This window comes from Trichomycterus rosablanca, chromosome 2 (assembly GCF_030014385.1).
Source record: "Trichomycterus rosablanca isolate fTriRos1 chromosome 2, fTriRos1.hap1, whole genome shotgun sequence".
Classification (NCBI taxonomy): domain Eukaryota; kingdom Metazoa; phylum Chordata; class Actinopteri; order Siluriformes; family Trichomycteridae; genus Trichomycterus; species Trichomycterus rosablanca.
In genome coordinates, this window is record NC_085989.1 from 40,021,588 (window position 1) to 40,047,640 (window position 26,053).

General features: G+C 38.5%; 1 protein-coding gene and 1 pseudogene across 1 annotated transcript; one reads left to right on the plus strand and one right to left on the minus strand.

Moving 5' to 3' along the window:
* Positions 1-1,767: 1,767 nt before the first annotated feature.
* Positions 1,768-26,053, minus strand: LOC134301581 (adhesion G protein-coupled receptor E5). The gene is made up of 10 exons (XM_062986362.1): positions 25,990-26,053; positions 24,359-24,546; positions 23,326-23,490; positions 22,572-22,766; positions 20,585-20,802; positions 20,231-20,297; positions 20,053-20,144; positions 18,387-18,555; positions 5,080-5,175; positions 1,768-1,867 (listed from the first exon to the last, which is right to left on the minus strand). Exons 1-10 carry the CDS (start codon positions 26,051-26,053, stop codon positions 1,826-1,828), a joined length of 1,296 nt encoding a protein of 431 aa, XP_062842432.1. The 3' UTR covers positions 1,768-1,825.
* On the plus strand, positions 12,451-14,274 carry LOC134300382 (piggyBac transposable element-derived protein 4-like; annotated as a pseudogene).

Sequence of the window (26,053 nt, forward strand, 5' to 3'; positions counted from 1 at the left end):
TTTTTAAACACCTCACTGTCACTGCTGGACTGAGAATAGTTCACCAACCAAAAACATCCAGCCAACAGTGCTTCATGGGTAGCGTCCTGTGACCACTGATGAAGATCTCAAAGATGTCCAACTCAAACAGCAGCAATAAATGAGTGATCTTCTCTGACTTTACATCTACAAGGTGGACCAACTGGGTAGGAGTGTCTGATAGAATGGACAGTAAGTGGACACGGTATTTAAAAACTCCAGCAGCATTGCTGTGTCTGATCCACTTATACCAGCACAACACAAACTAACACACCACCACCATGTCAGTCTCACTGCAGTGCTGAGAATTATCCACCACCTAAATAATACCTGCTCTGTGGTGGTCCTGTGGGGGTCCTGATCACTACAGAACAGGGTGATACCAGCTAACAAAGCATGCAGAGAAACAGATGGACTACAGTCAGTAATTGTAGAACTACAAAGTGCTTCTATATGGTAAGTGGAGCTGATAAAATGGACAGTGAGTGTAGAAACAAGGAGGTGGTTTTAATGTTAAAAGTATATACAGTAGTATAATATGTATTAAACACATACAAAACTGACTTCTTCAATTCTTTGACAAGAGACTTAATAAAAAGAGCTGCCCTAAAGCTTATAATTAAATATTACAACAGAATTATTTAAATTAACAACACACTCAAACACATACACAATTAAAGGGGTTCTTTAATATGACCTGCACCTACCCTTTGATATTCAGCTTGCAACAGTTTGCAAAGCAGCTTTTCATACTGCTGCTTTTAAGATAAAACATTCCATCATCTCTGAGTAAGCTGTCTGCTCAGATTCATTAGGTTCATTAATATTCTGTATACCCTCACAAGGAAGCATATGTCATTAAAAGTAAATTTTAAAAGCATTTAACAACAACTTGACTTCTTTTACTTCTCATTTTCTACTTTTATCCCCTTAATTTAGTCATATCTTTTGATTGAAATATTTCTCCTGTTGATGTAGCCCCTCACACCCAATCAAATAGGGCCAGTGACTGTCGTGCACCCCATCTGTCAGCCTACGATTGCTTTTTTTCACCTGACATAGCCAGGGTCTCACAGAGTGCAGGATCGTGCTTGGTGAGCCATCTGCGATTACCCACCCCCTGTACAGACGCCTCGACCTGCCAACAGAGGCCGTACTTGCAGTAGTAATAAAGAACCCCTGCTTGACCAATTACCTTTCTCCTTACAGACAAACAAACAACTGAATCTGTATAGACAACTGTACAGTACATCTGTACATAGTACAACTGTGTCTGTATAGACTCCTAGCCAGTCAAAAGCACAGCTGAGACCAAGATGTGCCACCTAGATGTGCCACTGGAGCACCCGCCTGTTTCCTTTTAACATTTTAACATTCTTCGTCTTAAATTGCCCTAGTTCCAACTTTTTGGAATGTGTTTCAGGCATTAATTTCAGAGTAAGTGTATATTTACTAAGTTAACACAATAAAAGTCGTGTCCTTGTACTGTTTTTGTTTGAATACAAAGTGGATTTGCAAATCATTGCCTTCTGTTCTTGTTTCTACCTATATGCTGAATTTGTATGTCTGAATTGGAAGTACTGATGTGCATTAATTTTTTACAATCCAATTCAACTCGACTCTGTACAGGTCACCTGACAGTTATCCATCTTATCTGGCATAAACAAACAAAAAACACAGCACAGCAGTATTAGAAAGAAGCTTGACAGACTTGACAGAAGAATGCCGAATGCGAGCACCGTGGTCCCGTAAACCACAGAGAGGTCAGCCAGGCTGCAGACAAAGTCACATTGAAGGTCTAGGTGCTTCAGATGTGCGACTCCCCTGTATTTTGGATGCTCTTGGAAGCCTGCGGATCCAGCAAAAACACTTGTTATTCAAAGCACCATGCAGGTCATTCAGTTCTGTAGAACATCTTTCACTACAAGAATTTGCTCATTTATTATTTGTCATTTTGAAACTGAACACGCATTAGATGGAACTGTTAAGGAATTCATAATTGAGTCTTGATTGATAAGCTGTCAAAGCTGAAAGATAATATCAAGTAATAGCTAGCTATAAAATGAAATTGTCATTTTAAACTGGTTATTAGACTACATTTTATTACAGCCATACTTAAGGATCAGCTGTTGGACAAATGGGGAGACCTAAGGGGGAATTGTAAATTAGGGGAGAAGATTGGACAATAAATACATAAATGCAGGCCATTTGGGGGATTTATTATGACTGTCCGGATTTAGAAGCACTATTAAATAAAACATAAAGTGCCCTGCTTTGACCTGTTGAATATAACTGATGGAACAGTGGGGCCAAAAAGTATTTAGTCAGCCACTGATTGTGCAAGTTCTCCTACTTAGAAAGATGAGAGAGGTCTGTAATTTTCATCATAGGTACACTTCAACTATGAGAGACAAAATGAGAAAATAAAATCCAGGAAATCCCATTGTAGGATTTTTAAAGAATTTATTTGTAAATTATGGTGGAAAATAAGTATTTGGTCATTTATTAACCAACAGGCACATAGGGGCCATGGAGCACAACCAGTCTAACTACTGGATAATTTGGGTGTTGGGAGGAAACTAGATTACCTGAATTCAACCAACAAAAGGACCTAAAGAACATAAACTCTTCCTAACCAGAGACTGCACTTGGAGTTTGAACCCAGATCTGTGTCAGAAGCCCCATGAATCTGTGACACCTTTGCTACCTGATGCTCCATCATGCTCTCATTAATTAATTCATCTATTACAATCATTCATTTACCTTCAATATTGACTGTATATAATCAAGTATGGTTGATCCTAAGCTTATGCCACACAAGGAGTAAAAACACCCAAAATGCAAATGAGTATAAATTAGGGCTGTTGTTAATCGTGTTAATTAATGCGATTAATGCATTACAATTTTAAGTGTGATTAAAAAAATAATCGATTTAATCAAACGATTTTTATTGGACTATTTTTGTGCCACTTTAAACATACGTCACTGTGGTAATTTGCGCTGCTTTAACACAGCAACATTGTGTTAATACTGTATAGCGATAACACAGGTCTTTCTCCAGTTTGCGGTCGTGAGTTACAAATTACTGGAGCTGCTGCTGCTGCTGCTACATATTGGGAAATACAGGTTATTTTAAATAATCATTTTTGTTTTCACATGGACTGTACACATCGTGGGAACATTACAAACACTAGTGTTAAATGGATCACAATGGACTGTAGACACTTTAACATAGTTAACAATGTGGGTCGCCATGACGTTATACGTGTTGCATCTAGAAATGGTTCATTGTTGTTCACTGAGTGCCTGTTTCCAATGAACAGACTTGTCATTTTAAATAACTGGCTGAAAGATGGGTAGCTGTTAACAACTCTGTGAAGGCATTGGCTGGCTTTCTAAAAATAATTTAGATTTAATACATTTATCATAATTTTTTTTATTGGTAAACATGTTCTTGCAATAAAAATGTGCATAACTTCAAATTTTGCTTAGTTATTTTTGCAGTCGATTAATCACGATTAAAATTTTTAATTTTAATCTTTAATCTACCTAGTATAAATCCATCACAGTGACTGGAGATATGTTTTAACCCAGATTAGCAGCACTAGCAGAGCAGACTGCCATGCTTTCATTTATTTTTTATTTATTTTTATTTCATATATATATATATTTTCTCCCCTTTTTCTCACGACTTTAAGCACATCCAATTACCCAATTGCATTATGCTTCCTCTCTACTGATGCCGATCACTGCCCTGATTGAGGAGAGCGAGACTGACACACACACCCTACGACACGTGTGCAGTAGCCGACTGCATCTTTTACCTGCACGAGGCGAGTTCATATGTGGATCAGCCTTGTGTACAGAGAGCCACACCCGATCAACACATGATCCCACGACTCTGTGCAGGTGCCATCAATCAGCCAGCAGAGGTCGTAATTGCCTAAGTTATGAGAAGTCCCTATCCGGCTCCCACCCTGTATGAAAAACAGCCAATAGCTGTCCATGTAGCCACCCAGCCCAGTTCGAAATGTCAGCTCTGGTGTGCTAGCGTGTTTTACCACTGTGCCACCTGAGCGCCATTTATTTGTTTATTTATTTATTTCTGGTAGCATTTTATTTGGTCAGGTAACACCATGAACACGACTTAAAATTAATCACATGGGTCATTTAAACATTTACTTTTAGGCCAATTTGGAATAGCCAGTCAACTTACTGGCACACAAGTACCCACTTGGAAGTAGATACATGGAAACTGTGCCAAACTTCACACAGACTGCACAGAGCCAACGGGAAGAAAAAAATCGAAATCCCAGAGCTGTTGGACACCAATACTGTTTGCTTTACCACTGACTTTAGATTAGACATAACTAAGGCCCTACCTAATTCATGGACCGTGAAATGAGACAATTCCCAATTAACATGCAATTTGCTGTGAAGTTCAAACTTTAAGGTTTGTGTTTAGTGATTTAACATTTTTCATTTGTGTAGCATTAAAGTGCCTCATGTTTACTGGTTAATCTGAGGTGGTCCTAGCAATCCTACGGCACTTCAGTTAGCAAATGCTTCATCAAAAAGTCTAAAGCAGCTAAAAACACTACTCTGGTTACTGAGTTTGGAAAACTCCCAACCAGGTCTGTGAACCTGTGAACCAGGTCTGGGATGGGGGTGTCAAGACACGGACGAGTGTTTTTGAGACGAAATGGATTTACAGTCAATCGTTCTAGGTTTACAGTCAACCATTAAGGTAGGCTGTGCTAGAATCTATTGATTCTATCATTCAATTTATGAGTGTAATTTAATGACGGTCTGTGAAATTAAGCATATTTTCCCGTGAATTTAGTAGGGCCCTAGACATAACCAAAGCCGTAGTACCCATACAGAAATGTCCATAGACTGCAGGCATACAGCATCAAACAGTGAAAAAACATGCAATTGGACATGTACCAATAAACTAAAGCACTATTTTATCAAAAGCCATGTTTATATCATATCACCTTCTTCTGAACCTGTAGCATAAAACACTGGAAGGGTATCAACTGACATAAATGCTGATTTTACCTGAGATTTGCTGGACTGGTTCGTGCTGAACTCAGAGTATTTCCTCTTCTGTGGTGTACACATGCTGCACAGGAAACGTGAATACTCTTCTCTCACCTGAAGGGAAAATTATATCACGACAGTTGTGAGAATTGTGTTGTAGCAGTCAGTAAAATGAAAGTAGAACCCTAACCATGAGCTTGTTAGACATCCCATTTCAAAACCATGAGTGTTAATATGGAGTTCCACTGCCATTGCAACTATAACAGCCTCCACTCTTCCAAAAAAGACTTTTACAAGAGTTTAGTGTCTGTTCAGACATTTAGAACCAATCAGTCAAAAGTGCATCAGTCAAACAGTGATGTTAGAGGAGAAGGCACGGATGACTGACACCTTTATCTCCAGAGACCCCACATAGGAATCCACACTGGACACAAGCTGAGTTAGTTGGTGGAGTCACTATTTCGCTTTCTCTACACTTTTCTAGCCAGTTCCATCTCCTTATTTATTTATTTATTTAGAGAACTTGTTACACACTGGTGGATCGAGCAGGCGTATACACTATATTGCCAAAAGTATTTGCTCGTCTGCCTTCACACGTATATGAGATTGAGTGACATAATATGATGTTGGCCCACCCTTTGCAGCTATAACAGCCTTTTGTCTTGAGTCCAAAGGCACTGCATCTGACACTTGGCATTGTGCTTGGTGATGTAAGGCTTGCATGCAGATAATTAAATGAAAGCACCCACAGACTGATGAGCAGCTAAAGTCTCATATTAAGCAAGAAAGCAGGAAAATTTCACTTGCAAAGCACTTGCAACAATTAGTGTCCTTAGTTCCCAAACGATAAGTCTCATTAATAGAAAAGCTAATGGAACACAGTACTGATTACACCTCCCATTTTTTCCCCCAGGAATACAATAAAATACAATAAATTTGATCAGTAAAAGATTTGATTTAACAGATCACAGAATCTTCTTGTGTTTTACAAAACGTCCCAACTTTTCTAGAAATGGGGTATTTCCAAATTGCATATTTAATTGTATTAAGACAGCCTGGTCTATTAAGTTTAAATGCGTATAGCGGGTCTCATGACATTGTATTAGTTTATCTAGCACAAATCTAAACTATGCAAATCTGCGTGCAGGTTTACTTGTATCAACTGTAGACGTTCAGCTATAACTAGGGATGTCCCGATCACGTTTTTTTGTTCCCGATATATAAAGACCATGTTAAATTAACAGCTCAGTGGATTGATCCAGACTTTAAACTACGAAGCGCCAACCATCACATCACCATTCATCAACCATCGTACAGAAACCACAGTGAAAGCTCTTCATGACCTAAAATAACATAATTAACGTTGTGCATCATACATACGATGTAATTTTGCTGATTGTAATATTTACTTTAAAAAGATAATTCAACCCGGTCACATCTGAGTCGATTCTATCAGCACGTTATATAAACTCATGGTTCACTTTGGTAAATCGTAAGCGGTTCTTACTTGTGATGTAGATGAGAACAGAAGACGTTACAGAGCCAATCAGAGGCAAAAGTTTATTCATTAGCAAATTTGTTAGTTCAGGATCATCTGCTGAACTTTTAGGATCAGAAAACTTTTAGCTCCTTAGACGGAACGAGTCTGACTCGGTTACAGATCTGTGGTAATAGCAGTTTAATTAAGCTTTTTAATTAAGCTTTTTAATGTAAGAGAGTCACACAAAATGTTCTGTAGTAGCTGGTGTTTATTTAAAACCACGACATTTAATTAATAACAGTAAACATGGAGAGATAACTGAGAAGAGAAACTTACGCTTCACATAAAACGAATCAACTCATGAATCAATGAATCACTTATAGTGATACTGTGAACAAAGCGTCTCTTCTAAAGGCACAAACACACACGCGCGCTGCTCTGGTTTATCTTCACTGTGAGGCTCTTTTTAAGTTTATTTATTTTATTTACTGCAGTAAAACCTGAATACCAAAATAAAATGGAAAGGCTCTTTTGTTATGAAGGAAAGCCAGTTCTTAAAGTGCTTGTATTGTGACAATGGTTTGATGGACGTTTGTACACGAAGTGAGTGTATTTTGACCCTTTAGGCCTTCCATAGAACATGAAATAGCGTGCTTGACTCAACTGTCGGCTATTCGGTACCGTAACAGAAGAAGTTAATAAATTGTTCTGCTCCCGACAATATGTGAATATACTGTGTATTTATTTCTTTATTAAACGAGTGCATCACTATGTTGTTTTGTAAACCGGAGTGATCCTTAACTCACACACACTCTCACACATGAACGCAGCTCTGCTCCCACCGCCTCGTGAAACGCTCACACTGCAGACGTTACACTTCACTGCTGGACTTGTTTTACTTTTCAATTTAAAGTATTTCCACACAGCGGACATGCTGACGTAACACAAAAGATCGGGATTAAGATTGTGTTTAGTAAAGCCGATTCCGATCAATTAAAAAATGCCTTGATCGGCCCCGATCCCGATCTTTGAGATCGGATCGGGACATCCCTAGCTATAACATGTTAAGTCACCAGTTTCCAAACAGTCTTTAAATTGACTCTGTCCTGTCCTGGTTTGGTTTGTCAGTTTTCCTGTTTGCTTTTGCTTGTGACTCTGTTGGTTCGGTTCAGTTCTGTTTTGTTTTGTTCACTCCTGTTAGTCAGTAGGGGTGGGCGATATGGCCTTTAAATAATATCACGATATTTTGGGATATTTTTGCGATAACGATATTCACTAGTGATATATAAGAACACGTTTTCTTAAAAACACAAAACATTGTAGTTCTGATAAATTCATAAGTATAAAATCATAACCGCTGCTTACCTTGGAGGCCATCTTGTATATTTCCAGAATATTTCCAGAATATAAAAACCCATATTTAACTGAGTTTATCCAGCTAACTAATGAAAACCATCTTAGATCATTTACCCTAATTTATTATCTTGACTCGCGGTTGAAAGCTGAAACTGGTAATTCGTTCACTTATCTGTCAATTATACAGCAACCAATGAAGAGAGAGATTCCGCCCAAAATTTTAATTAGGAAGCTCTGATTGGTTTATACATCTGAATCTCTTGACTCAGAGTTGTTTTGCCCACAGAGTGAGAAAAACAAATGAATCTTTACCATAGATAAGAGCACAGTTTTCTAATTCGATTCCAATGAATAATTCATCTGAAAAGAGTCGTTTCTGACTCATTGACTCAGTGATTTAGTTCCATGCTCATACACAAAGGAAAGCATTCCACTTAGCGCTTTTGTGTTTAAACGTTCTCAGATGGTAACCTGTGCATTCTATGTTCATTAACTGACACAGTTTTTGGCCTCAGTGACTGACACTCCTCGTACTCACGCGGGTGCTTTTGCTTTAGGTGGTGAAATAAATTTGATGTGTTGCCACCTTTTGTCGTCACAGTATTTTTGCACGTTTCGCAAATTACAGTTGTTTGTTTGGAGTCTGACCTTCTGTATGCGAAAAACTTCCACACTAGTGATGTAGCTCTGCTTTTAGGGACTAGTTCATCCTCAGTGCTATATCGCGATATGGCAAAAATCATATCGAATTTACAACTATACCGGTATTATCGTGAACGATATTATATGGCCCATCCCTATTAGTCAGTTCATGTTCTGTTTCTCTTAGTCTTGTTCTTGTTTAGTCTTGATTCTGTTTCTCTTATTCGTGTTTAGTTTAGGATTCATGTATAGCTTTAGCATTGCTTGTGTGTTTGTATGTCCTGTTCTCTCCTGTCTTGATTACAACCTTGTCTTGTCTTTTGTTATTATTAAATACTTTTGTTTGAACCATCTCTGTGTGTGTGTCCATCCCTCTTGTCTTGTCTAGCCCAGCGTTACATCACCACATTATTAGCATTATTTTGCACTGCAGTTTAGAGGTAAGCACAGCTACGGTCTCACATTGAAGTATACTTTAAAAACCCTTTTAAATTTGGCCTAATGCAAGAAGGTCCTGGGTTCGATCCCCAGGTGGGCCGGTCCGGGTCCTTTCTGTGTGGAGTTTGCATGTTCTCCCCGTGTCTGCGTGGGTTTACTCCGGGTGCTCCGGTTTCCTCCCACAGTCCAAAGACATGCAAGTGAGATGAATTGGAGATACAAAATTGTTTAACTGTGTTCAATATAACCTTGTGAACTAATTAACCTTGTGTAATGAGTAACTACCATTTCTGTCATGAATGTAACCAAAAGTGTAAAACATGACGTTAAAATCCTAATAAACAAACAAACTTGTCCTAATAAATAGACAAATAAATAGTTAGTTCCACTGTTATGACCAGACACAGTTAATTGTCCTTAATAGCACATTTAAAGCTGCATTGCAGTGCAGTGATGCAATTTCAGATGGTTCTAACAGAAAGTCTTAGCACATGCTTTGCACACAGAAAGCAAAAGTAAACCAGTTTAATTCTTATTTCAATCATAGGACCTGCTCAGTTAATTTCAACCATTTTTGTCCTATCCCACCATTAGCTATTGTGTTCCACAAAGATCTCTAATAGAGCCTGTCATTAGATGTGCTCTCCCTGCATCATTTCTTTCAGCTTTGTTGATTACACTCAGGACTATCTCAGTTTAAAGCCATCTGTGCTCATTGTGTCTGAATTGGTGTCTTAAGGACACATCACCTAGGAGACCAGGAGTTTCCTCATTCTAAACAAAAACAAATCTAACCTCATTCTTTCAGGCTTACCACAATTCTATAAGAATTTCTTGCTATAAGAAGCATTTACACTGATCAGCCATAACATTAAAACCACCTCCTTGTTTCTACACTTACTGTCCATTTGATCAGCTCCACTTAGAATATAGGAGCACTTTGTAGTTCTACAATTACTAACTGTAGTCCATCTGTTACTCTGCATGCTTTTTTTTTACCTGCTTTCACCCTGTTCGTCAATGGTCAGGACCCCCACAGGACCACTACAGAGCAGGTATTATTTGGGTGGTGGATCATTCTCAGCACTGCAGTGACACTGACATGGTGGTGGTGTGTTAGTGTGTGTTAGTGTGTGTTGTGCTGGTATGAGTGGATCAGACTCAGCAGCGCTGCTGGAGTTTTTAAATACTGTGTCCACTCACTGTCCACTCTATTAGACACTCCTAACTAGTTGGTTCCCCTTGTAGATGTAAAGTCAGAGACGATAGCTCATCTATTGCTGCTGTTTGAATTGGTCATCTTCTAGACCTTCATCAGTGATCACAGGACGCTGCCCAGAGGGCACTGTTGGCTGAATGTATTTGGTTGGTGGACTATTCTCAGGCCAGTAGGGACAGTGAGGTGTTTAAAAACTCCAGCAGTGCTGCTGTGTCTGATCCACTCATACCAGCACAACACATACTAACACACCACCACCATGTCAGTGTCACAGCAGTGCTAAGAATGATCCACCACCTAAATAATACCTGCTCTGTGGTGGTCCTGGAACAGTCCTGACCATTAAAAAACAGCATGAAAGGGTGCTAACAAAGCATGAAAGTGCTTCTATATAGTAAGTGGAGCTGATAAAATGGACAGTGAGTGTAGAAACAAGGAGGTGGTTTTAATGTTATGGTTGATCAGTGTATTTTTTAAGAATTTTTTAGAACTTGACATTGTCAGTTGTCAAGATGGCAAAGATATTGATCCTCAATCAAATCAAACCTAAGCACTCTAATTTTTATTACATAAAAACAATGATTTGGAGAAGACATTACGAGAAGAACCAATCAATTGGAAAAAACAATAATGCCTGAAAGAGCTGAAGGTAAAATATGGAGGAGAGGACAGCCAGCAGAATGGATACAGTTCAAGGAATAATGAACAATCCATTAAAATGCCTGAACCCAAACAGAGAACAGGATGTTCTAAAGCAAAACACTATCCATGTGGGTGCCAGGAGTCAGAATCGACTTGATGGCACTCCATTATATAATAATAATAAGTTGCATTGTTATGGCAATTGTTATGCATTGTTTGACATAGTGAATTGATTTTTTGTAGTTTTTAATATTTCTATTCTGCATTAAATGTGCATATATGAAATGTTAAACAAAAACATTGGCCCATCTGAATTATTTATATTTTGTAAAATATGCTGTCTTCTCTGTCACGCTTAGTTGCATAAATAATGACAGATGATCTGCACCCGTAATTTTGAGAGTCGTCACAGTGGGTCATTTAATTCTACATACATGATTTGGCACCATTCTGATACAGGATGCCCTTCGTGACACAACATCCATTTTTTATCTGAACTTGGGACTGGCGCTGAGAGCATTAGGGTTTAGATTGTTGCAATTTTCTTCTCACTGGATGCTCTGGTAGATCTACAAACAAGCTCAGATGGGTTTGGAATGCATCAGCTTCAGTGCTAACTACAAATACAAAGTTTGATATATTTCTCAATCTTCAAAACTAGATTACAAACCTACTTATTTACTCAGGCTTTTGGTTAGTCTTTGAAAAGCAGGAGTGTGTGGTCCTAGTTCTGGGGTCTGATTCATTCTGCTGCTCTCATGGTCTGTCCCACAGGCTGGCCCAGTATTAAAGTTGTTGGGTCATTGGACTGTGCTGAGTTTTGGCAGTCCAGAGTCGGTGTTGTCCACCCCCGCCTTAGACAGAGGTGCACAGCTTGGGGGTTCATGGTCATAGAGATTGGTGTTGATCAGGAATGTTATGTTTCTGTCATTCAGCCTCTCACAAACAAAAACACTGGTTTGTTGATGCTGATGTTTTTAGGTCTCTTTTAGATATGCTGTTTTAATCAAGGGCAATGGTAGCTCAGTGGTTAGGGTAATAGACTAGTATATGGAAGGTTGCTGGTTTAACCCTTGTGTTGTCTTGCGGGTCAAAAGTGACCCACTACCATGTTTATCTGTAGAAAAAATACCTTAAACTATCTTTTTCCAACTTGAAATTTTATGACTTTTCCTAAACGGACCCCATCATTAGAAAAAGTGATACTTTGTTTTTGTTTATGTTTCCATGTGAGCTGTACACCACTAGGGTACAAAGATTGTCTTATGGGTCATTTTTGACCCGTGAATTATAAAAGCATTTAAACACCAGAAAAAAAAGTTCAAAGGCCACACACAAACTCTCTCTAATACACACACACACACACACACACACACACCTACACACATACACACACACACACACACACCCCATCAAAGAAACTGGATCGATGTATGAATTGAACTTGCATTTGACCTGCACCTGTACTCTTGATCTGCAGCTAACCCCTCACATCACAAAAGCTCCCAAACAAAACAAAAAACAATCTCAGACATAATAAAAACAAATTCAATATAGAGGATATAAAGGGACCCTGCATCAAAGTACCCCTAGTTGGTTCCTTGCTGAAGCCATGAATAGACGTTTCAGTGCCCAACAGGTGCTGGATGAGATATTTTCAGGAGCTCTGGAGGAACAAGAGGATGAAGATTTATCTGAAGAGGAAGATGGGGAGGAATGCAACCCAGAGGATGATGCATCTTCAGATGAAGAAGAAGAAGAGGAAATCCCTCAAGCTGACAGAGAGACTTTTTTGTCAAAGAACGGCAAAATTGCATGGTCCTCATCAAATTCAGACAGCAACCAGGGAAGAACAGCAGCATCAAACATCATAAGGATGACTCCAGGGCCAACAAGGTATTCGGCTGCCCATGTCCAGGACGTTTCATCCACCTTTGTCCTGTTCATCACACCAGCCATCGAAAAAATCATCCTGGAGAATACAAATTTGGAGGTTTTCCGGAAATATGGAGAAAACTGGAAAAATATGGATGAGATTGACCTGCGTGGCTACATAGGGCTTTTGATATTAGCAGGTGTATATAGGTCCCGTGGCGAGGCTACATATAGTCTCTGGGATGCAGAGAGTGGAAGGGCAATTTTTCGTGCCACAATGCCACTGAAAATCTTTCACACTTTCTCAAGAATGCTGAGATTTGAAAACCGTGAGTCAAGACCAGCAAGGCGTGTGACAAACAAACTGGCAGCCATCAGAGAGGTCTGGGACAAGTGGGTTGAGCATCTGCCATACCTCTACAACCCTGGGCCTGAAGTCACAGTAGATGAGCAGTTGGTTCCATTCAAAGGTAATCTTTTATTTTCATATATGCAATGTTACTTACCTGAAATATTTTTTATTTTATTGTGATGTAACATCCTTGATTCATGCAGTTTTCTGTGACACTCACACTCAGTGATTGTAATCTCTTTTTTTTATCAACAGGTCGCTGTCCTTTCCGGCAGTATATGCCAAGCAAGCCAGAAAAATATGGCATCAAAATATGGGTGGCCTGTGATGCAAAATCCAACTATGCATGGAATATGCAAGTGTACACAGGGAAGCTGCCGAGTGGAGCACCAGAGAAGAACCAGGGGATGCGGGTTGTGCTTGAATTGACAGTTGGACTGAGGGGGCACATGTGACAATTTTTTTACCTCCTATGAACTCGGCCAGCAGCTCCTGAAAAGGAAGATGACCATGGTTGGCACTGTTCGGAAGAATAAGCCTGAACTCCCCCCTGCACTCCTCGCAACAAGAGGCAGAGTGGTCTTCTCATCAAAGTTTGCCTTCACTCCCACCACCACTCTTGTTTCTTATCTTCCAAAAAGGAACAAGAACGTGGCCCTGCTGAGCACACTGCACAAGACGGCTGAAATCAGTGATCGTGAGGACAGGAAGCCAGCCATCATCCTCGACTATAACTGCAATAAAGGAGGCGTGGACAACCTCGACAAGGTTATTGGAACGTACAGCTGCAGAAGGATGACTGCACGCTGGCCCCTGGTCATCTTCCATAACATCATTGATGTGTCCTCATATAATGCCTTTGTGATATGGCAGGAGATCAACCCAACCTGGATGTCAGGGAAGAAAAACAAGAGAAGGATGTTCCTTGAGCAGTTGGGAAAGGCTCTTGTCACCCCGTGCATTGAGAGAAGGGAGCGCCTGCCTCGCACAGAAGCCTCTGCAGCCATTGTGGAAGCTGTTCAGGGAGTTGTATCTTGTCCTGATCCACCTGAGGATGCAGCTGGGTCAGTCAAAAGAAAAAGGTGCCAGTTCTGCCCCTGGAAGAAGGACTGCAAGACAAAAGCTGTGTGCTGCACATGTGAAAAATACATCTGCAAAGCCCATTCTCACGTTCGCACATACTGTCCTACATGTGCTAAACAGAGTTGATGTTGAAAATTGTTCACAAAATCAAGCAACATTTTGTTGTTTTGTTAGTGTTATGAGAGAAGTATTTTTATAATTCACTTCCTAAAAAATATAAAAGAATAAACTGTTGACAAAAAAGTTCCAGATTGTTGACTGTTTTTTTCCCTTTCAATATAATTAATGGAGTGTCTATTTGCACCCGGGTACACATAGCATTCCCCACACAGTACAGCTATTCGTACCCCAAAAAGAAAAAGAGCAAACAAACTCAACTGTGCATGTCTACCAACGACTGAGGGCGGTGTTGCAGAAAAAGCGCCACTTTAAAAGTTTGAACACTTCCAACAAAAGCTCTTTGGAATTATCAGTGTCACCACTGCTAATTTAAATGTACTTTTCATGTGTGACAAGCCTCATTGTCACAAAGCAGCTTAACAGAAATAAGGGTTCAAGCAAAAGGATAGCTAAAAAGCTTAGTCTTATTATTAGACAGTTACACAAAGGTGTGAATGGTATATATTTCTCTTTATATTAGGGTACAAACAAATACATCACTTTTTACACATGGATGTATAAATTGCTGTTTGCTTCAGGTTGTATATTTTTCAGTTTCACACCAGTATATAAACACTATACATGGACATGCTAAAGGTCACGAGATAGCAGTAAATTGATCATGAAGTGGCGTTACCTGGGGACGACTTGGGAATGCCCAAGTTGTGAGGTATTATCTTGTAAGTAAGGCTGACCACTGGCCAGTGTACTCATGGCAAGGCGATGCGAATTAATGGAGTTTGAGTGAGGCAAGATTGTGGGTACCAGACGGGTGGTAGGTCCCAGTGTCACATGTACTGGTAATATGTCATAGAGGGACCAGAGATCCTGCACCTACAAATACTGACCTGTGGGTGGCTATCCAGATGGCACGGGTCAACACCCCTTTAGATATTTCCGTCCACTTGTGGAACCAATGCCTGCTGCACTTAGCCAGGCTAAAGGAGTACCTAACATGATACTAGTTCCTGTACCAAGACTTTTTTTACATTTACATTTACATTTACACTTTTGGCATGTCAGTATATATTGCTATTTTACACCTAGTGTAGATAATGTATAATGTAAATAATACAATCTGAAAATATTACACAATCTGAAAATAATATAAAAAATTGCAAAATTATTTGTAATCTTGTGATATTTACACCTGGGTGTAAATAGTATAAATTGCTGTTTACACCAGGGTGCAAATTGTACACTTTGCTGCTTACACCAGGGGTGCAAATAGCATCTGCCTATAATTAATTCAGAAGTAATTACTTCACATTTATATAATAGCAATAATAAACCTCTACTGTGTAAAAGAAAACTGTTATGGCAATGTAATACTGTTCACTGGTGATCGTCTTCTTGTATTGTGTAATACGCTTTGGTAGGGCGGGTCATTTTTGACCCGTAGGACAAGGGGAGTAAACAGAATGTTAAGATCGCACAAGGGTTAAGCCCTACCTGTGCCAGGTTGCCAATGTTGAGCCCTTGAGCAAGACTTTTAACCCTCACTTGCTTGGATTGTACACTGATCAACCATAACATTAAAACCAACTCCTTGTTTCTACACTCATTGTCCATTTTATCAGCTCCACTTACCATATAGAAGCACTTTGGTGGGTAATTCTAAGCACTGCAGTGACACTGACATGGTTGTGGTGTGTTAGTGTGTGTTGTGCTGGTATGAGTGGATAAGACACAGCAATGCTGATGGAGTTGTTAAATACCTCACTGTCACTGCTGGACTGAGAATAGTCCACCAACTACAAATATCCAGCCAACAGCTCCCCGTGGGCAGCGTCCTGTGACCACTGATGAAGGTCTAGAAGATGACCAACTCAAACAGCAGCAATAGATGAGCGATTGTCTCTGACTTTACATCTACAAGGTTGACCAACTAGGTAGGAGTGTCTAATAGAGTGGACAGTGAGTGGACTCACTCCAGTAGTGCTGCTGTGTCTGATCCACTCATACCAGCACAACACCCCACCACCATGTCAGTGTCACTGCAGTGCTGAGAATGATCCACCACCTAAATCATATCTACTCTGTGGTGGTCATGTGGGGGTCCTGACCATTGAAGAACAGCATGAAAGCAGGCTAAAAAAAAAGTATGTAGAGAAAAAGAACTACAAAGTGCTTCTATATGGTAAGTGGAGCTGATAAAATGGACAGTGAGTGTAGAAACAAGGAGGTGGTTTTAATGTTATGGCTGAACGGTGTAGATGTCAGGATAGTAAATTACTTTTGATAAAAGCGTCTGCTAATTGGCCTAAATGTAAATGTTGTGTTTAGGGATGTCCCGATCACGTTTTTTTGTTCCCGATCCCGATCTTTAATTTTGATCCCGATCCGATACCGATTCTCAAACCGATACTTGTATTTTCTAGATATTGTCTAGATAAGAACTAGATAACACTGTTTACACAGTGCACACTTCAAGTACATTACAGTTATTCAAATTAATCTAATGTACATGTTTAACAACTGAATAGCTCTGCAGTGCTGTAGGAAAAAAATTGCCTGCATCCAAGCTATTGCTTAATGTTCTTTTACAAAATAAAAGTAAACAAACCTAGTGCAGCATTGTAGTAAAAATGAAGTGAGATAATTACAGTTTCACTTTGAACTTTATATTCAAAGAACATAATTCTGTTTAATGCAGTGATACACTAAAAATGAACAAAAATCTCCACTCACAAGTAATGTAGCAGCTTAACTTGAATATAAAAAAACAAATAAGTTACTTAACAGCATTACAGTAAAACCTGAATACCAAAATAAAATGGAAAGTCACTCTTTTGTTATGAAGGAAAGCCAGTTCTTAAAGTGCTTGTATTGTGACAATGGTTTGATGGACGGGTCTACGCAAAGTGAGTGTGTTTTGACCCTTTGGGGCTTCCATAGCGCATGGGATAGCGTGCTCGGCTCTGGCTGTCCGCTATTCGGAACAGAATAAGTTAATAAAGTGTTTTGCTCCCGACAATTTGTGAATATAGCGTGTATTTATTTATTTATTTATTAAGCGAGTGCATCACTACGACGCTCGGTTACATAATTAAGCCAATCAGAGTGCTTGATACTGAGATGTCGTTCAGTCTTGTAACACGTAAACTTGTAAAAGCTGTATGTTATGGTCCTGAAGTTTTCATACTCGGATTAAAAGTTATTGTTTTGTAAACCGGAGTGATCCTCGACTCACACACCATATAAACAGTAAAATTCTACAGTAATGAACGCAGCTCTGCTCCTACCGCCTCATGAAACGCTCGCATTACAGACATTACACCGCTGTTGAACACGTTTCACTTTCCAATTTAAAGTATTTCCACACAGCGGACATGCTGACGTAAAACAAAAGATCGGGTTATGATCGGCATTAGTAAAGCCGATTTCCGATCAGTTAAAAATGCCTTGATTGGCCCCGATCCCGATCTGTGAGATCGGATCGGGACATCCCTAGTTGTGTTATAGTCTGCACAACTTAGTTATTATTTAGTTCTTATCATTTTTAACTACATATTCTATTTTTTACACCCTAAAGGGTTACAATGTGTACCTTTCACTTATATTAGGCCGACTTCTGTGACATGCTAGTAATGCCATTTCTGCTAGACTACTGGATGTAATGGGAATCTGAAGTAACTGCACTCAAAATGTCCAAAAAGACATTACAGGACTCGACTTTATTCCACTCCATATTGAACTGTAGAAAAATAAATGCTTTTTACTTTGATTATGTCTCTCATTTGTGATTAGTTTGTTTCAATTTTCTTTTATCAACATAAAATCTGTTTCCTTATCCCTAATTTAATTAAACCTTTTAACTTCCCAAGAAGGATGGGTCCCTTTTTGAGTCATGTTTTTCCTCAATGTTTCTTCCATATAATATTCAAAGAGTTTTTGTCCTTGTCCCTACTGCCCATTATAGAATTTTTGGACCTGGAGTTTTGTAAAGTTGCTTTGAGACCATGTTAGTTGTATGCAACTAACCAGGCATGTACTTTACGTGGAGTATATTTTGGTAGGATGAGGACGTACATACAGAAACAAACAACATATATGAATAAATGAATGAGTGAATTGACCTGTTTTGAAAGCAGACAGTGCATGATGAACACCAGCACTCCTTGCAGGCTATTGAAGATAGTAAAAAGGTAGGACATGGCAAGTGTGCTTTCGTCAAACTGAAAACAGCCAAAGATCCACATGGTTCCAAGCACACACAGCTGTGCAATAGCAGTGATGGTGAATGTCCTGTAGAGGGCAACAGATGTAAAAAAAAAATGCTTTAGCAGTTACTGCAGATTGTGTGAGTGAGAAAGACTGTAACAAAGAATAATTCAGATGCCTACATCAATTTACATTTGTCATTTATTTAATAATAGAGTTTACTTTATTTAATAATCTTCCTGTGGTGGTCTAGCAAAATCATAGTTTTAGACAAAATACACAAGTATGGTCATTGTGCCTAACAGTCAAAAATATGGCTGCCAGTACATGTTGCATAAGAGAGGTACCTTCATTAAGCTGGACATATGTAACATGAAAAGAACTTAGAGTGCAGAGTTAGAGTACAGAGTTTCTGAGCTTTTTTTAATTAAGTGGTTCAGATATATTCAAAGGATGACCATGGGCTATACACTGATCAGCTATAACATTAAAACCACCTCCTTGTTTCTACACACACTGTCCATTTTATCAGCTCCACTTAGAAGTACTTTGTAGTTCTACAATTACTGACTGTAATCTGTTGTTAGCCCCCTTTCATGCTGTTCTTCAATGGTCAGGACTCCCAGGACCACTACAGAGCAGGTATTATTTGGGTGGTGGGTCATTCTCATCACTGTAGTGACACTGACATGGTGGTGGTGTGTTAGTGTGTGTTGTGCTGGTCTGATTGGATAAGACACCTCACTGTCACTGCTGGACTAAGAATAGTCCACCAACCAAAAATATCCAACCAACAGAACCCCGTGGGCAGCGTCCTGTGACCACTGATGAAGGTCTAGAAGATGACCAACTCAAACAGCAGCAATAAATGGGTGATTGTCTCTGACTTTACATCTACAATGTGAACCAACTAGGTAGGAGTGTCTAATAGAGTGGACACGGTATTTAAAAACTCCAGCAGCGCTGCTGTGTCTGATCCACTCACACCAGAACCATGTCAGTGTCACTGCAGTGCTGAGAATCATCCACCACCTAAATAATACCTGCTCTGTGAGGGTCCTGACCATTGAAGAACAGAGTGAAAGTAGGCTAAAAAGCATGCAGAGAAACAGATGGACTACAGTCAGTAATTGTAGAACTACGAAGTGCTCCTATATGGTAAGTGGAGCTGATAAAATGGACAGTGAGTGTAGAAACAAGGAGGTGGTTGTAATGTCATGGTTGATCGGTGTATCCCACAGCTGGAATGAAAAGAGAAAGTGAAAGTGAAATCTGGGATTGACAAATTTGGACTGATCTTCTCAGTCTGCTGCCAATGCAACACTCATTAGAAATAGAGGACAAAATATTAGATGAAAATACGTTCTCCAGACTGTCCCATAAAGGTTATACTATGTATAAATGTATGAATCTGGTAAGTGAGAAGGCCAGGTTAGGTGCTCAGATTTATTCTGGTAATCATTAAACCACTGTTAGTGGTATGCATAATAAGGAATTCATGCAATTCAACCTACAGAATTTTACTAGTAAAAATAAATGTAAAAAATAGGTTTATTTCCTCAATATGTATATTGCTTGTACCTGATTTTGCGCAGCATGCCTAGGTCAGGGTTAAGGGATGACAATTTCTGTGCCAGTTTCCATACAGTAATGAGAAAGAAGAATGCATTCACCTGAAAGAAGTGGTAAAGTAAACATAATGAGACAATCACTTTTCAAAATGAGTGAAATCAGTTCACATGTCTGTGGCTGTACTTACAGCAATTATGACACAAACGGGACCAAAGAAACTCCAGATGAAGCCCTTCTCCAGGTTGAGCCAGCAGCTACAAGCAGACAAGCAATGTTCGTCAAACAAAAATGCAAACAATAGAAAATGTAACTCCAGTGTTTCATTCCAGATGATGTGCCTGACATCAAATAGATTTGGCTTGAAGCAAGTTTGTGAACTATTTAACTTGACTTTAAGGATCTGGTCTGAGTGTCCCAAAAGCATCATAGCACAACAATCATCATTAAATAGTAAATGTTGCATATCATTAAACACTCTCTTTACCAGCTTATTCATGATGCTTTAAAAAAATCAGACCCAGACAAGCCTGTGTAAACTTACTGGTGCTTGGTGCCATATCCTCCAGCATTAACAACAGCTGATATGGCGACAATGAGGGCAGGAACTCCATAACCAGCAGCCATCAGGTAGTAAGAATTTACCGAGGTGTTAAAGACAAGCACCACCATGCGGAACAGCTGCACGCCCTCCAGACACATCCAGCAGAAAGCTGCCAGAAAGAAGAAATGCAGCATGGCTGCCACGAACGCACAGCCCACCTACAGTATAAACAGATAAGTGACAGTAATGGGTTTCATTTAGAAAATTGATCAATTTAAATGTAACATAATGCATAAGGTTATTATGACAATGTGCTAGAGTTAAAATATACATACTGCAATTTAGGATGATATATTTAGTGGTGTAGAATTAAATTAAATCCACGGGGAATTCTGCTTAGTTTCACAGACCTTGTTTTTCAAAAATCACAGATTTCACTCATAAATCGAATGACAGAATAAATTAAAGCTACAATTCACAGCACAGCCTACCTTACTAGTTAAAAGACGTAAATACTTGTCCATGTTCATCTTGGACATTTTGTCTAACCGATTGCTAGTGTAAAATTGACATTGACAAATTATTGTGTGCATAATACTTTACTGGCTTGTTATTTTGAGCACAGAGTACACAGAGATAATCACATGTGTAGAGAAGCACACTTTTCCTTTGATTATGGAATCCCCAAAAGGACAAAATGCACTCATTATGTAAACACATGAAACAAACATTGCCAGCACACTACACCAGAGAAAAGTCTGTTACACTAATGTAATTGCATCTCATATTTCATATCCTATGCGAAAAATGTTTAAACACAAAGCTTAAATTTTGAATTCCACAGCAAATTGAGTATCTCACAGGAAAACACTCATTTCACGGTCCGTGATGTGATTTTCATGGCCGTGAATTAGGTAGGGCCTTAGTCATAGCCTCCTAATTCATTGTTGCCAATTAATAAAGATAGTTTGTCTGCGCCAACTACAAAGAAGGCCTACGTAATATTTTTTAAATATATTTTCTTTATGCATTTTCTCCCATTTTCATCCCTTTTTTAGAGCGTCCAGTTGCCCCATTGCATCATGCTTCCTCTTCACCAATACTGATCCCTGCTCTGATTGAGGAGAACAAAGCTAACCCACGCCCCTCCGACACGTGGGCAGCATGTCGTATGTATCTTATCACTTACACTTTAAGGAGTGCAGTGCAACCTAGCTGCATGTACGAAGGGACACACCCTAAGAGCACTCTTTTCCTCATCTCTGTGCAGGCGCCATCAATCAGCCAGTAGAGGTCATAATTGCACCAGTCATGAGAGAGAGACCCTATCCGGCTTAGTCCCACCCATATGAACAACAGGCCAATCGTTACTCATGTGGCTGCTCAGCCTCAGCCGGCAGGCAGACCTGAGATTCAATACTATGTATTCGAGATCCCAGCTCTGGTTCCAGCGTGTGTTTTTACCGCTGCGCCTCCTCAGCGGCCGGCCTACGTAATCTTTTGCCAAGGTTCAACAGAAAACGAAAGCTGACACTTTATGCTATGGGAAAATTTAAATGGGTAAATCATCAAATTAAATTTTTTAACCATTTGCCATGAATACGAAGCTGATGATACACCAATAACACTGAATGTGAGAAAGAATCTGCTGCTCCAAAATCAGCAACTGATTTATATTTGATGATGATCACATAGACAAAGAAAAAGCTGAAGTGAGGGCTTCTTTATTGCTTGCCACTTCTTGGCTGAGCTGTTGTTGCTCCTGGAAATTTGTATTTCACACTAACAGAACCTACAGTTGACCATGGTAGCTCATACAAGGCAGAAATTGGTTAAAAAGAGTGCAAAAATTATTTAGTATGACACATTCTACTCCTAATCCTAGCATTGCAGGATTTAACTGGTCAATAAGAAAACATATTTAGCAATGAAGATGCATGATAACTGTACCAAAATGTTACAGATCATATGGTGAGTAATAATGTACCTTGTTTTGGGTTTGGCTGATTCCAGCAAGAAAGATAAGGTCAGCAATGAAGAGACTGATGCAGAGGTGCATGTGGATGGTGGTGCGAGCGCTCTTAATGGCACGAACAAGGCGGAAAGTCAGTATGCAGATGAGCAGGCAGATCAGCGATAGCGAAAGTCCAATCCAGGTGATTAGTTGCAATTCAAACACATTCTGCCATGAAGAAGAGACAGATATAAGGATATGATAATTTATAATTACAAAAACATTACTTTCACAAAAAAACATTGTGACTTAAACATACAACTTGGTAGAAACAAGAACTCAATCACTTTTGTTTTAATAATTTAATATACAGTGGGTTAATAAAGTATTCAGACCCCTTTAATTTTGCACACTTTTAGTAGATTGTTGGGTCATTACAATTTATTACAACAGTTTTAATGCACCTTGACATTAAAGTCTCTGCAACTGTGTGTTTTGATGGTGAAAGGCACTGTGTAACATGTAACTATGTCTAATAAATTATTTTACAACAGATGCAACAGATTTACCCACTTACTGACAATGACTAATCTGGCCATACCAGTCAAACAATAAACCGATACCATCTTGATAAAAAAGTTAACTAGACCCTCTTTTCATTTTTAGACATGCCATAAAGCATGTTAGGATCTTTAGGTGTTAGTAACTCAATAGTATCATGATAGTATTTATATTTATTTAGTTTTTTTTTTTATTAAAAAAATGATAGAACGTAAGAAGCCAGTACCTCCTGCTCATATAGGGCCATTAATACAGCAAAGCTGCTGAGATGTGTGCAGGAACAGACTGTATGATTGGTACTGAACTGGACCACGGTGCAGCCGCTGCTGGACCATGCTCCACCTTCTAAAGTTGAGTTCCAAAACACACAAATCAAATTCCCCTCTTTAGGCTGTAAAATTGAAAAAGAAAGTCAGACAGTTAGATAATGTAGACATAGTTCAGTAGTTCGAATACACAAAAGTAAATACACAAATTAAATGAACAACAATGAGTAGCTCTTTCTAAATCAGACAATTACCACTAAACACTGTTCACTGATTCTTAAGACTTAAGATTTTTAAACAACCAAAGCTGTAACAAACCCATCAGGAAAGGTAGACAAGTGTATTTAGTGCCAATTTAAAGTGAGGAGGATGGGCAGAGGGGCAAAACGTTTGTAAGAATTAAGTTTAAAGATTTGATAAATACTCACATCTCAAGTCTTCAAATGTACAGTACAATAGGACTATATGGAAGTTGTGTCAGAATAAAAGCTTTATTAAATCTAACTACAAATCTAAGCATCTAGAGTTTGCTAGATGCTACTGATACAATCAATTCATAATCAAATAAAACATTAATTCTTTATTTTGGCACCAAACAATAGTAAAAAGCATGATACTCAATACTTACAGTAAAATATAATGGACAATTTGTGATGTTTTACAATTTGTACTTGATTATATCAGAGTTCATGAAAAACCAGGAAAATCAAGATTAAACGTTGCTGCCTCAGACAAAAATCTAAAACTGGGTTGTGGATATATTACCAGAAGGTTACGATCCAAAACATCCAAACTGGGAAAGGGCAAGTACCTTTTTAACAGCACTGTATGTTCAAATACACCCACAAAAACCTCGGCGAGCCCAGTCCCTTAAACTAAACCCTGATAAAACATTGTGATGACTCCACTGATGTGTCTGTTTACTTTAAATCCTGAAGCTCTGCAATTAAAATATTAAGATTCTATTTTTATTTCCAGTTAATATATTTGTACCTGCAGGTGAGAGAAGGTGAGTGTTACTGGCTTCTGCAAATAAGATGTGTGAGGGTTAGTGACGGCCACAGTCACAACTTCTGAGTTGATCTGGAGCTTTTGGTCTTCTGGATTCTCTATCCAATCAAAAAAGTTGTTGACTGAATTGTGCATGCTCTTGTAGCTGAGCAGAGCTGCTGCTGCAAAACCTGTTTAATGGAACACACCATTAGAACTACGGTTAAAGTATGGGGCGTGTGTATATTGATAGTCTTGGAATTAAGCTGATATCTGCAAGCTATTTTTCTGTTTAAACTCATCTTTCTATTATAAAAATACTTTATTTAGAGTCAAATGGAAAGCTCTATAACTTATTATCTTCAGTCTAAAAAAGCTTTATAAGCTCTATAACCTTTGATCTGTCTATTCTAAAAAAGCTCTATAACTTATTATCTTCAGTCTAAAAAAGCTTTATAAGCTCTATAACTTCTGATCTGTCTATTTAAAAAAAGCTCTATAAGCTCTATAACTTCTCATCTGTCTTTTCTAAAAAAAAAAGCTCTATAAGCTCTATGACTTCTCATCTATCTATTCTAATAAGCTCTATAACTTCTCATGTCTTCTCTAAAAAAGCTCTATAAGCTCTATGACTTCTCATCTATCTATTCTAATACGCTCTATAAGCTCTATAACTTCTCATGTCTTCTCTAAAAAAGCTCTATAAGATCTATGACTTCTCATCTATCTATTCTAATATGCTCTATAAGCTCTATAACTTCTCATGTCTTCTCTAAAAAAGCTCTATAAGCTCTATGACTTCTTATCTATCTATTCTAAAAAGTTCTATAAGCTCTACGACTTCTCATCTGTCTACTCTAAAAAGCAATATAAGCTCTATAACTTCTCGTCTGTCTATTTTGAAAAAGCTCTATAAGCTCTATATGGTCTATAACTTCTCCACTATCTATTCCAAAAAGCTCTATATGATCTATAACTTCTCATCGATCTATTCTAAAGAGCTCTATAAGCTCTGCTCTATATGCTCTATAACTTCTCATTTGTCTATTCTAAAAAGCTCTGTAAGCTCTATGACGTCATATCTGTATATTCTCAAAAAAAGCTCAATAAGCTTTACGACTTCATATCTGTCTATTCTTAAAAAAAGCTCAATAAGCTCTGTAACTTTCCCTCTGTTTAATTTGAAAAAGCTCTATAAGCTCTGCTCTATATGCTCTATAACTTCTCATTTGTCTATTCTAAAAAGCTTAATAAGCTCTATGAACTCTATATCTTCTTGTCTGTCTATTCTAAAAAGCTACATAAGCTCTATAATTTCTCACCTATCTATTATATTAAAGCTCTATAAGCTCTATGACTTCATATTTGTCTTTTCTAAAAAAAAAAAGCTGGTCTATATGGTCTCTAATTTTTTCATTTATCTATTCTAAAAAGCTCTATAAGCTCTATAACTTCTCAAATGTCTACTCTAAAAAAGCTTCATAAGCTCAATAAGCACTATATTTACTCATCTATATATTCTAAAAATCTATATAAGCTTTATAGCTATTTTTAAACCCTTATTTTGACCTTTATGAGAAAACAACATAAATTCATGTTGACAAGTGTTGTTTAGTTTTAGTTTAGTTTTTTACCCAGGTTTGTGTTTCCTGCTGCAGTTTCCCAGTGAGATTTGAGTTGCACACTATTGGTGGACAT